The sequence below is a fragment of the Schistocerca piceifrons genome, chromosome 4 (assembly GCF_021461385.2).
Source record: "Schistocerca piceifrons isolate TAMUIC-IGC-003096 chromosome 4, iqSchPice1.1, whole genome shotgun sequence".
NCBI lineage: Eukaryota > Metazoa > Arthropoda > Insecta > Orthoptera > Acrididae > Schistocerca > Schistocerca piceifrons.
Window position 1 is genome coordinate 191,849,855 of NC_060141.1, and position 13,352 is coordinate 191,863,206.

General features: G+C 41.2%; 1 protein-coding gene across 1 annotated transcript in view; it reads left to right on the plus strand.

Annotated features, from left to right (window-relative positions):
- The window catches only part of LOC124794653 (cytoplasmic aconitate hydratase-like), a 327,246-nt gene that overhangs the window by 95,521 nt on the left and 218,373 nt on the right, over nt 1–13,352 (plus strand). The window contains exon 4 of the mRNA XM_047258177.1: nt 832–977. Coding sequence (XP_047114133.1) covers nt 832–977 — 146 coding nt within the window. The remainder of the gene's footprint in view (nt 1–831; nt 978–13,352) is intronic.

Genomic DNA, 13,352 nt, shown 5'->3' on the forward strand with positions numbered 1-13,352 from the left:
GAATAGAAATGAGCACAGTTTTTCCATCTTATGAGGAAGGCAACATATTTAGAATAAGTAAGTTGGTAAGTTGGCTTAAAAGCCAAGCAACATGCCAAGGATTGTCAGAGTAGCTGTAAAGAATCTGTCTTATACCAGTTACCATATTCAAACTAAAGAATCTACTTACACCAATTGGTATATCAGTAGAATAAAAGCTTAAGAAATGTCAGAGGAGAAGGTGCAAAATGATGTGCCATTAGCGAGAGAGAGAGAGAGAGAGAGAGAGAGAGAGAGAGAGAGAGAGAGTCTTTTTCCAGAAAGTGAGTTCGGTTAATTTTTTTGACTAGGAGCTTTCATACTTCTGCCATGAATCTTCTTTATTGTGTTGGTATGAAAGTATATAATGAAAGTAGGTCTCCTAATTTGCTATTTAAACATTACTGCCTTATTACATATTGAGATCTTTCAGTTTTATGCCCAACATGTATTTGTTATGTTATTAGCACCCTTATAAGAAATTATCAATGCAAAAATTTCAATGTAGTTTTTAGACACCTTTATTGCATGTGTAGGTTTTATTAAAATTTGGTGTGATAGGTTACAAATGATATGGAAACACATTGGTTTCAATAGTGTAAGAAAATACTTTCAAAACCATGTGTGTGACTTCAAATACTGCAGCCCGAAGGAGGATTCTTTAAAAGTTTATTTGCCATTTTATGTTCAGTATTTTCAGATAGATGCACATAATTTAGTGGGACTTCTACTAAAGAAAGTGTAACTTGTCATTTAGATGTATTAAACAGTTTTTGAGAGTAATGTTTTTGAAGATATTCTTTTCCCAATCAGGATTTGACTGGAGTACCAGCAGTTGTTGATTTTGCTGCAATGCGAGATGCTGTTAAAAAGCTGGGTAGTGATCCACAAAAAATAAATCCTATTTGTCCATCAGATCTAGTAATAGATCACTCAGTGCAGGTGGACTTCTTCAGGATGTAAGTTAAAAACTTTGGTTCATCATATTTTCTGTAGATAGTTCTGCAGAACTTCAATGTATTTGAAGAATGACATTATGGTACCATCTAAAGCTGCTTTAAGGGATATTTATTCACAGACAACCAGTTGGTCAAGCGACCATTTTTCAGTCCAAATATTAATAACGAGATGAAACAGTGGATGTTGCAACTGAAAACAATTATGTATTTGAAGACAGGGAATCTTCCTTTAAATTAATGTGGGTCAGTCAGTGATTTAAAGCTGGTGTATTCAAACTGGTTGTCTTTGAATAAACGTGTAACAACAGCTTTTAGTGATTCTATGATGCCATTCTTTTTTATCATATTACTGTTGTACATGTCCCAGTTAATTTAATCCCCATATGTGTGTCCTTCATCATGACAAAAATTATTCTCTCTTGCAAGGATAGTGCCTTAATGCTGTACTGACTTGGAGAATTTCCAAGATACTCATATAAATGTGATTAATTTTGCCAACAGATTCTGTCTGTAAGAAGTATTTTAAAAGAAGACGAAGAAAATCTAGAGCTTGCAAATGAGAAATTCGGCCACTATACGTATATTAGAATACTGGAGAAAATCATTACCAGTTTAATCAGCTTTAGAACAAGACAATGACATTCAGGTGAAACAAGAAGGAAAATTAGTCCAGAATGAAATATATAACAAATGAAATAAATCATAGTAAATGGACTGTAATTGTCATCGCTTAAATAAATTACAGCATGAAGACCAGTTGTGGAGACAGTACAAGATTAGCTCACTAGGTCATGCGATGATCAAAGTTCGAGAATTAGACTGAACAGTGATTGCTGTCTCTTATTTATGTATTAGTTGCTGTTGTTACATATGACCTTTACCCTAGAAGTTATTGCCATCTGTGTTTCAGTATTGCTGAAGCACAGCACTATGAAAAATTGGAGGGGGTGTCAGCTGCTGGTTCTATACAGCAAATGAGAGAGCAGTGAGCACAAGAGACAATGTAACATTCTCATGTTAGTATAGGCAAAATCTGCTAAGTGTTAGGGGGGGAGGGAGCTACGTTCTTGGGTCACACAGTACTCACAACCTCAGAAATAGGACATATTCAGAAGACACAGTCAAATATTTGTGACAATGGAGATAGAACTTCCACATCTGTCCTATTAGAAAGACGATGATGACAATGGTTAAAAATAGCGATACCACAGATGAGTGATTTAGTAAACAAAACAGGCTGTGAAGACAGAAATTAATGTCAATAATTTATATTTACTTATTTTCTCTTGTTTTATCAAAACATAGACAATTAATAAATGACAAAAATTTAGAATTGGTGTAATGTGCTCATTTTGAAGAACGCTGTAAGCATCGCCATCATACAGCTGTTTTTATTTTGGGTGTGGCAGGAATCTGAGAGTAGATTTATAGTATTGGTGCCCTCATTTAGTTTTTTGTCTAAGTCAGAAGGTAAGTCCAGCAAAGTCAAAGCAGTTTGATTGCATCCTCTTGAAGGTTCCGTCTCCAGTCAGTTGCAAAAATTGATGCTTTCCCTTTCTTGCTCCTTAGTATGGATGATGATGCACAGATTGTTTAATCGTATTTGTGTAGAATAGAAAACCTCATGGGCTGATAGAGCTGGAAGAGACTGGTTTTACTGCGTTTCAAAGTAAATCTGAACAACCATAGGATTATTTTCCTTCATTATATCATAAAACTGCTTTGCACGAATTTTATGTCATCTGTGTCTATTTCATAGTTCATTCTTCTTCAGATATGTTTCTCCTTTTATTTCCATTAAATCAACCTTACAAGTGGAGCAGGTTTTGATATGAGGTGGCCTGAATGATAGATTGAAATTTTTGTAAAATATGTGGTTGTATTTTGATTTTTCCACAGAACCTCTTGAACATCTTATTGACTCTGATATCTGAAGACAAATAACCTCTCGTAGACTTCCCTCTTCCATGGGGGCTCTCTCTGCAATTATATTTTTTAATATCAATCTTAATGGCAGTAGTTACCTCCTTATGGTCCTTTCTTGTTCTCTTGCCTCCTCTACTTTTCTCATGGCAACTTTCCTCCTCTATGAAACTTGGTTGCTAGATAGGAGGCCAGAGGAAAGGCTTCTGGGGATGTGCAAGCGATTTACATTGCTTGAGGAAATACCTTCATTTAAAATCACAAGAGAAAAGCTTCATGATTACGAAGATTAGGTACCATGACTGACCTGGAAAATATACCCAGGTACAAATGTGAGTTAAATTCATAATGTAGTAGTAATGAAGAGTAAGCTGAAATCCAAAACAATAAGTCAGAACATATGATTAGATGCTGACTTGTGTGTTGAGGCTAGTTCAGCAACAGAGATCAGAACTGTAATAAAGAAGTTAATAATTATGGCCTCCATCAGACAGCAAAGACACAGGTAGAAAAATCTGAGACTCTAACTTATCACTTATTTATTTTATTCAAAATCTAGGAATGCTACAGGAAAATGTGACACAGACAGGGTGTAAAAAAAAACTACATACGTAAAATTTGTGTGTGTTTGGAGGAGATAAATAGAAACACATTTTTCATGTGACAAAATGTCACAGGTGTGCCCATTTTCCCTTGGAGATCCCTCACTGTAGACTGATTTTTGCCAGTTGTTGGAGTAGGATGAGCCACCACATTCTCCTGACCTCACTCCTGTACGTTTCTGTTTGTGGAATGGAATGAAGGATTTGGTGTGTGAGACACCAATGGACACTCCAGAAGAGTTGATTGTCCATTTGGCTGAAGCTCCAGCCAGCATTCACGAAACCCCCGTTTTGAGTGTGTTACACAGTTGTTAGCATGCAGATACCAGCTGTGCGTTAATATATACAGACAAAATATTCAGCAATACATCTCAAATAGTATTCACCACACACCAGTTTTAACATCATTTCTGAACATCATTAGTGTTAAAACCTTTAAGGACACAAGTGGGGCAAATGATGCCCCAGTGACGTATTTCTCACTAAAGTGTTTTGTTTCTTTTTATCTCCTCCTATACATTTAAATTTTGTATGCATATTTTGTACATCCTGTCAGACAAAAATCAAACAATGGAAAATCCAGGATGAAATGTAAACATATTATGAAAAGGAAAGTTGCTACTCACCATATAGTGGAGATGCTGAGTTGCAGATAGGCACAACAAAAAGACTGTCACAAATAAAGCTTTTGGCCAGTAAGGTCTTTGTCAAAAACATGCACACGCGATCGCAGTCTCAGGCAATTGAAGCCACACTGCTAGCAGCAGCACTATTTCGTTAGTTAGCTGTGTGTTAAATTGATCAATCTTACAGTAATCATTATGATGTGGGAAGTGTCAAGTGCATAATAAATACACATGTGAATCAAGTTCTATTTTCCTTTCCTTCCAGCTTAAAATTTTTATTACTTACACCATTCCCTTAAATGGCACAAAATGTGTTTATTTTATCTGTAGATTTATTTATTCCTATTCAAGAATTCATCTGTGGTATAGGAGGAGTTGTCAGGAGATGTGATCTCAATTTATTTTTGAAACTATTACTGCTGTCTGTCAGACATTTTATTTCATCTGGTAATTTATCAAAAAGTTTTACAGCAGCATATTTTACCCCTTTATTGACCAGAGATAGGTTAAGTAGAGGATTTTGTAAGTCTTTCTTTCTTCTGATATTATAAGCACGAATGTCACTGTTGTTTTGAAACTGGTCCATATTGTTGAGAACAAATTTCATTGCTGAGTAAATGTACTGTGAGGCTGTTGTAATAATTTCTGACCTTTTAAACAGATGCCTACAAGATGTGTGATTATGGGTCCCATACGTTATTCTAACCACTTTCTTTTGAGCAGTGAAAAGCGTTGAGTTACTCCAAAATAATATTCCATATGACATCAGAGAGTGAAAGTATGCAAAGTATGTTAGCTTGATAATTTCTGTATCCTCAAAATTTACTATTATTCTGATTGCAAAAGTTGCTGAATCTTGTCACTTAATGAGATCCAAAATATGAACTTCCCAATTAAGATTATCATCTGTATGTACATCCTAAAACATAGTATGCTCTACCCTGGCTACTGACTTCTGTTGTGTTACATTTATTGAAGGAACTGTACTCCTTGCAGTAGAAAATTGGGTGTACTGCTTTTTTTCAAAGTTCAGAGCAAGCCCATTCGCAGAAAACCAATCAATAACTTTTCCATAGACATTATTTGTATCATTTTCTATTGGAGTTTCTTTTACTGGATTAAAAATGTCTCTTGTATCATCAGCAAACAGTGTCAGTTTAGTTTAGATTCTTGTTTCAGATAAGAAGGGGTCATTCACATATATCAGGAACAGAAGGGGACCCATTATCGACCCCTGTGGAACACCTAATTTAATTTCAGCCCAGTTAGGTGAAGTGGGAAACTTCCTTAAATCACTTAAACCATATAAAGAAACCTTTTGCTTCCTGTTCTGTAGATATCACTGAAACCACTCATATGCTGTTCCATTTGTACCGTAGAATTGTGATTTCTGTAACATAATGTCATGGTTCACACAATCAAATACTTTGGATAAAAGGCACAGAAAATTGCAATTGGTGAGATTTTACTATTTAAAGTCTCTATTATGTGGGCACTGAAATTATATATTGCTGTTTCAATAGAACAGCGTTTTTGAAATCCAAACTGTGATTTACTAAGTGTCCCATTACTGTTGAAATTGCTAACCACGCTTGAATACATTATTTTGATGATTTTTGAAAATGCTGTAAGCAAGGATACTGGCCAGTAATTGACATTTGTGGTGTCCCCATTTATGTAGGGAAGCTTGACAATGACATACTTTAAACTGTAGGGAAAAGACTCTGCATTAGTGATGCATTAAAGATGTGACTCTGAACATCAGCTGTTAACTGCTCCACATTGTTTTTAATATCTTGTTAGAGATCTCATCTACTCAGACAGAACATTCATTTTTCAAAGATTTAATGTTTTTTCCTTATTTCACGAGAAGTTGTTACATGAAAATTAATCTGACAAGGATTTCTTAGAACTGACTCTTCCATGTAGTGCTTGGCTTTTTCTTTTGAACTATTCTCACCAATTTTTTCACCTACACTTAAGAAATGGTTGTTAAATACATTTACTACTACTGTTGATTAAGATGGTCTCATCCTCTTTAATAGTAATACTACCTACTGCACTAGTTACTTTCCCTGTCCCTCTTTTAACAACATCCATATTGATTTTATTTTATTGCCTGAGTTGTTAATTTCATCTCTAATATACATATTTTTTGATTTCCTAACAACTTTTCTCAGTATGTTACAATAATTTTTGTAGTATAAAATTGCATCTGGATCTTTACTAATTCTTGCTCTCTAATAGTTTTCTTTTTCTTTTTGAAGACACTTTAATACTTGCAGTAATCCAAGGTTTCTTTGAAAACTGAGTAATTTTTTTTTTGGCTACGATGTTCAAAAAGGGATATAAATTTATCAAGAAATATGTTGTATTTATCATCACCATTTGGCTCATTTTGTACATCTCCCCAATTAACATTTCTTAAACTTTCTCTGAAGTGCTCTATAGATGCCAGCTTGACCAGTGTTACACTTTTACTTAATGGTTTCTGAACTGTACATCCTGCTGGGTTTTGTAAGTTAATCAATTGTGCATCATGGTCTGATAATCTGTTTATCACAGGGTAAGCTTGTGTTAGTTTCACATGATCTTGCTGCACAAATACATTATCTATTAGAGTGCTACTGTCTTGAGCTATATGTGTAGGGAAGTTAATCACTGATTGTAGTTCACTTTTCCTATAGGAATTTCTTAGAAAGCTTACACTGAAATCACCACAGATTAATAACTTCTTTTTGTCTGACAGACAGCATAATAGGGAGTCACCTTTTTATGAATAGGTCCCAATCTCATGATGGGGACCTGTACGGTCCCTTTGCGGGTGGGGGGGTTAGAATAGGCCTGAAGTATTCCTGCCTGCCATAAGAGGCGACTAAAAGGAGTCTCTCACTTTTCCCTTTTCGGCCCTATGAGTTCAGGTCCCATTCTACGGTCTGACATGCCACTTTCAAAATTCTACTGAAGTGCAGGCCATAGGGGGAAGGAGGCCTTTATGTGGTGCACGAGTTGTCCATAGTGCCCTTAAATTCGATCTCCTGAATCTCTTGCCATGGCTTTGCATCTCCACCTGTGATTCAGCTATTTGGGCAAGGACACTTCCCGGGGTATGTCATCTTCTTCCGTTGTCTCCTGTCCTCTTTCTCCCCCATGTCAATTTTGGATTTCTCTGTGGCCAATATCCAGCATGGTAGCCAGTCCATTGTGGTGAGGCCGTCAAGTACCCATTTGGTGGTAGCCCCCTGACAACACAGGGATTGCACTCCTGATGCCTGAGCTGTAAACTCCCCATGTATGCCAAGGAGTAGATGCCTGTCTACCTGGGCATTAGCACTCCCAGCAATGGCCATACGGTCATCATGCCAGTTGGCCTTTGCTGTGGCTGAGTGGCACCTGGGGAGACTCTCTGGTTGGAGTGGGCGGCATCAGGGTGGGTGACACGCAATGAAGCAGACTGTCACCTCTTGCTGGTGACAGTATGGCACCAGCAGTCTCTAAGAAAGGCAAGATAGAATACAATACTGACAGATATGGCCATAAATCGTTTCCCTCCCTTGTTACACCATGGGAGTAACATATGGCTACAGAACGGAGAGAGCCATAATCGCCTCTGTTTTCATTCTGTAGCAGATCTGATGGGGACTCTTTTCTACCTATGAAGCCTCAATTTTTCATTGAACACCTTCAGGATAAGTTTGGAGAAGTGTCAGCGCTGTCCAAGATGCGAAATGGTGCAGTCTTGATTCAGACAGCATCCCCAGCCCAATCTCGAGCTTTACTCGCTTATGACAAGCTGGCTGATATTCCTGTTTCCATCACTCGAGGAGATATTCTGGTTTCCGTCACTCCCCATAATAGCCTCAACATGGTCCAGGAGATCATTTTCCATTGTGATCTCCTCTTGCAGTCTGACGACGAGCTCTGCGCCAATCTAGAACGGCGGGGTGTTCATATCATCCGACGCATTTACAGGGGACCCAAAGACAACAGGGTTGCCACCAGTGCCTTCATCTTGGTCTTTGAGGGTGATTCATTGCCTGAAAAGGTCAAGGTGATGGTTTACCGTTGTGATGTTAAGCCATACATCCCTCCCCTTTTTGTGGTGCTTTAAGTGCTGGAAGTTTGGACATGTCTTCCCACTGCATTTCCAGCATCACATATCGAGACTGCGGATGTCCACTGCACCCAGATACCCCATGTGCGCCACCTCCCACTTGCATCAACTGTGGAGAGCACCACTCCCGCTACTTGCCAGACTGCCCAGTACTCCAAAAGGAGTGGAAAATTATGGAATAAAAGACCCTGGACCGGTTGACTTACACAGAGGCTACATGTAAATTGGTCCCTTCCCTCCTGCCGGAAAAGCAGCCTCCTCTGGCTCCTCTTATGTGGAAGGGGTGCCTTTTCCCTCTCTCCCAAGGTCTCCACTAATGCCACAGCAGACACTCGCCTGTGGCTCAAGGAGCCAAAAGCTGCTGAATGAAGAGCTTCACGGTCTGCCTCTGTGCCTGAAGCTGCTTCGTAGAAATCGTCCCAGCAAGCCCTTAAAGAGAAGTGAGAGAGCAAGCAAACTAAGAAGAAGACTGCTAAGAAACAGGACCCTCTAGTGGCTCCAACACCACCACTCCATATCAATTCTGCATCTGAGACTGTGGTGGAGATGTTAGTGTCCTTTGTGGACCTGGATCTCACTGATGCCTCATCCACCATAGAAATGGCTACAATACTCAATTGGTGGCAACAGGTGACCCTGAGGCATAACCTGCCTCCCTCATTCTTTAGTGTGCTCCCGGTGACAGTCAGTCCCTTGGTGGTCACCGGAAGTCGCTGAGGCAATTAAGCAGCGTCGGCGAGCTCTAAAATGGCGTCCTTCCCTGGAGCACCTCATAGCCTTTAAATGGCCCTGTGCCTGCATATCAAACGACAGAAACAGGAGTGAAACTTTCGTGGCAGATTAAAACTGTGTGCCGGACCGAGACTCGAACTCGGGACCTTTGCCTTTTGCGGGCAAGTGCTCTACCATCTGAGCTACCCAAGCACGACTCACGCCCCATTCTCACAGCTTTACTTCTACTAATACCTCGTATCCTACCTTCCAAACTACATAGAAGCTCTCCTGCGAACCTTGCAGAACTAGCACTCCTGAAAGAAAGGATATTGCTTCTGTGAAGTTTGGAAGGTAGGAGGCGAGATACTGGCAGAAGTAAAACTGTGAGGATGGGGCGTGAGTCGTTCATGGGTAGCTCAGATGGTAGAGCATTTGCCCGCGAAAGCCAAAGGTCCCGAGTTCGAGTCTCGGTCCAGTACACAGTTTTAATCTGCCAGGAAAGTTTCATATCAGCACACACTCCGCTGCAGAGTGAAAATCCCATTCGAGAAACAGGAGTGTTGGGAGAGATAAATCTCGAGCATTGGGTGCCATACATCACCTTCCCAAGTCTGGGCAAAGATCATACGAGTTTTTGGGTACCAGACCCGAACAGGTGTTCCCAGTGTTAACATAAATGGCATGTCATCTACCGATGCAAATGTGATTGCAGAACATCGTAGTGCTTTTAGGGTGGAGGTTTTAATGTGTTGCAGAGTGGATGGCTGCTTCTTTTTATTCTTGTGGTCAGCCAGCCATGGTAATCTGTTGTCATTTTAATCTCTTTTACCTGTTACTTACATTTCTGTGGTTTTCTTCTCCTGTTTGTCCATTTAAGTGTTCGTTGCCCTTCTATCGTTCCTGTGGTTTTTTCCTTTCTCTCGGTTTTGTGTTGTCAGTCTCACTTGTTTGATTCTCACCCTTGTGTCATTGTTTTATTCGGAATAAGGGACCGATGCACCCCCCCCCCCCCCCCCCACACACACACACACACCTACCTTTTAAATCAACCAACATGTACACTGTTGCTAATATCAACACTACATTATCTAGCTGTAGTTGACATGCACAAACTTTACAATGCTGATTGACACAAGATTTTCTTTCTTGTACAGTTTTGTATTTACACCCTTGTTCCATGTAAATGGCAGCTCCCTTGTTACCCATGCTAGATGAGCAAGTGTAAAATGCTAAATTATACCCATTTACACCAACACTTTCCATCCCGACAGTTACGTGGTGTTCAGACAAAGTATATCAATGTCATTCTTGTTTTTGAGATCATCTAAACACACAAACAGCTCATCTGCTTTATTTATTCCCCAGATATATTATGGAGTAAATTGATACTACCATTAGCTTTATCCCTATTTAGTGTACATGAAGCGTCTTTTATTCAAATTTTCTTGAATGTTGTCTATCTGGACTTCAGCTTTTAAGCTGAAAAACGTGTCTGCCTGGTCCCATTAACCACAGGGATAGTCCCTTCTGTGAATGTGGCCTCCATTAAGAGTATCTGCTAGTAGAGAGGCTAACTTATCTTTCCCCTTCCTGTTTAGGTGCAGGCCATCCCTGTAGTGTATCCCCACCTACCAACAGCATCAACTGGAACAACACTTATGTGAGATTTTGCCAGTGTTTGGAGCATCCTGTTCAGCTCAGTGTTAACATGTCTTACAGCAATGTTTACCCAGGATAGATCATAGTGCTGAAAGACTTCCACAAACCACAGATTTGTGTGCCCTGTGTCTGCTCCTATTTTGTCCAGGTCAGTCCTAATACTATATCTTGGATTCATAGCCAGGCTGTATCCTGCTGCTCCAACTACAATTACCAGTGCATGATGGGAGTGACAACTGGGTGGGGGTAAGGAGGTGGCTGGGGTGAGGAGGAGGAGGAGGAGGAGGAGGAGGAGGAGGAGGAGGAGGAATAGTGGGATAGGGGTGGTGGACAGTGATGTGCTGTTGGGGAGCGAGTAGGGACGAGGTGGAGAGAGCGTAGGGCAGCTATGTGCAGTTGGGAGGTTAGACAGAGAGCAGGGGAAAGGTGGGGAGAGAAGGGGGTTAGCAGAAAAGGAGAGAAGTTAATAGACTGGGTGTGATGGTGGAATGAGGGCTGTGTAGTACTGGAATGGAAACAGGGAAGGGGCTGGATGGGAGAGGACAATGACTGATGAAGGCTGAAGCCAGGAGGGTTACGGGAACATGGGATATATTGCAGAGAAAGTTACCACCTGCGCAATTCAGAAAAGCTGGTGTTGGTGAGAAGGATCCATTCTGCACAGGCTGTGAAGTAGTCTTTGAAATGAAGGATGGCATGTTTGGCAGCGTGCTCAGCAACAGGGTGGTCCACTTGTTTCTTGGCCACGGTTTGTCGATGGCCATTCATGTGGACAGACAGCTTGTTGGTTGTCATGCCCACACAGAATGCAGTACAGTGGTTGCAGCTTAGCATGTAGATCACATGACTGGTTTCACCGGTAACCCTGCTTTTGATAGGGTAGGTGATGCTTGTGACCAGACTGGAGTAGGTGTTGGTGGGAGGATGTATAGGACAGGTCTTGCATCTAGGTCCATTACGGGGGTATGAGCCATGAGGTAAGAGGTTGGGAGCAGGGATTATGGGGTGATGGATGAGTATATTGTATAGGTTCAGTAGACGGCGGAATACCACTGTGAGAGGGGTGGGAAGGATAGTGCACAGGACATTTCTCATTTCAGGGCATGATAAGAGGTAGTCAAAACCCTACTGAAGTTCTGGGTGGTACTGAGTTATGAGGGAAATGCTCCTCTGTGGTTGTATGATGCAACTTTGGGAGGTGGTGGGAGATTGGAAAAATCAGACATGGGAGATTTGTTTTTGTGCAAGGTTGGGAAGATAATTACAGTCTGCAGTGATGAGCGGTCCTCCTTCAAATATACCGAGTGTCACATTGAAGCCTTCACAGATCCTAATTATCCTCTCAACGTTGTACAAAAACAAATCTCCCGTGCCTTATCTTTCCAATCTCCAGCCACTGCCCAAAGTTCCACCATCCGGCCACAGAGGAGCATTCCCCTCGTAACTCAGTACTATCCAGGACTGGAGCAACTGAATTTCATTCTCCGCCAGAGTTTAGACTACCTCTTGTTGTGCCCTGAAATGAGGAAAGTCCTGCCCACTATCCTTCCCACCCCTCCCAAGGTGGTATTCTGCCATCCACAGAACTTACACAGTGTACTTGTTCATCCCTACACAACCCCTGCTCCCAATCCCTTACCTCATGGCTCATACCCCTGTAATAGACCTAGATGCAAGATCTGTCCCATACATCCTTCCACCACCACCACCACCACCACCACCACCACCACCACCACCTAGTCCAGTCTGGTCACAAACATCACCTATCCCATCAAAGGCAGGGCTACCTGTGAAACCCGTCATATGGTCTACAAGCTAAGCTGCAACCCCTGTGCTGCATTCTATGTGGGCATGACAACCAACAACGTGTCTGTTCGCATGAATGGCTACCGACAAACTGTGCTCAAGAAACAAGTAGACCACTCTATTGCTGAACACGCTGCCAAACATGAAATCCTTCATGTCAGTGACTGATTCGCAGCCTGTGCCATATGGATCCTTCCCACCAACACCATCTTTTCTGAGCTGCATAGATGGGAACTTTTCTTGCAATATATCCTATATTTCTGTAACCCTCCTGTCTCAACCTTTGCTAGTCACTGTCCTCACCAATCCAGCCCCTATCCTGTTCCCATTCCAGCACTACACAGCCCTCATTCCACCATCACACCCATTCTTTTTACTTTTCTCCTTTTCTACTACCCCCACCGCCTCCTCCTCCACCTCTCCCCCTTCCCTCCGTCCAACCACCCGACTGCACATAGCTGCCCTACCTTCTCTTCACCTTGTCTCTGCACGCTCCCCAGCAGCATTTCATTGTCTGCCACCCCTACCTTACTATACCTCCCCCTCCCTGCTCCAACCTCCTTGCTGCTGCTGCTGATACTGCTCACAATGTGGCTACAGTTGCCTGAGACTGCAGTCATGTGTGTGTGTGTGTGTGTGTGTGTGTGTGTGTGTGTGTGTGTGTGTGTGTGCCATCTGTTTTTGACAAAGACCTTACTGGCCAAACGTTTATTTGTGGCAGTCTTTTTGTTGGGCCTATCTGTGACTTGGCATCTCCACTTCATGATGAGTGGCAACTTTCCTTTTCATAATATTTTTACACACTGTCTGAGAGAAAAAATGCGATATAAAACAAACATACAAAAATATTAACAAATTAATATAAAACTACAGCAAGTGAACATTTAAGGGCATTAATAATGCCGTAATTGTATTAGAGCTCCATGACCAG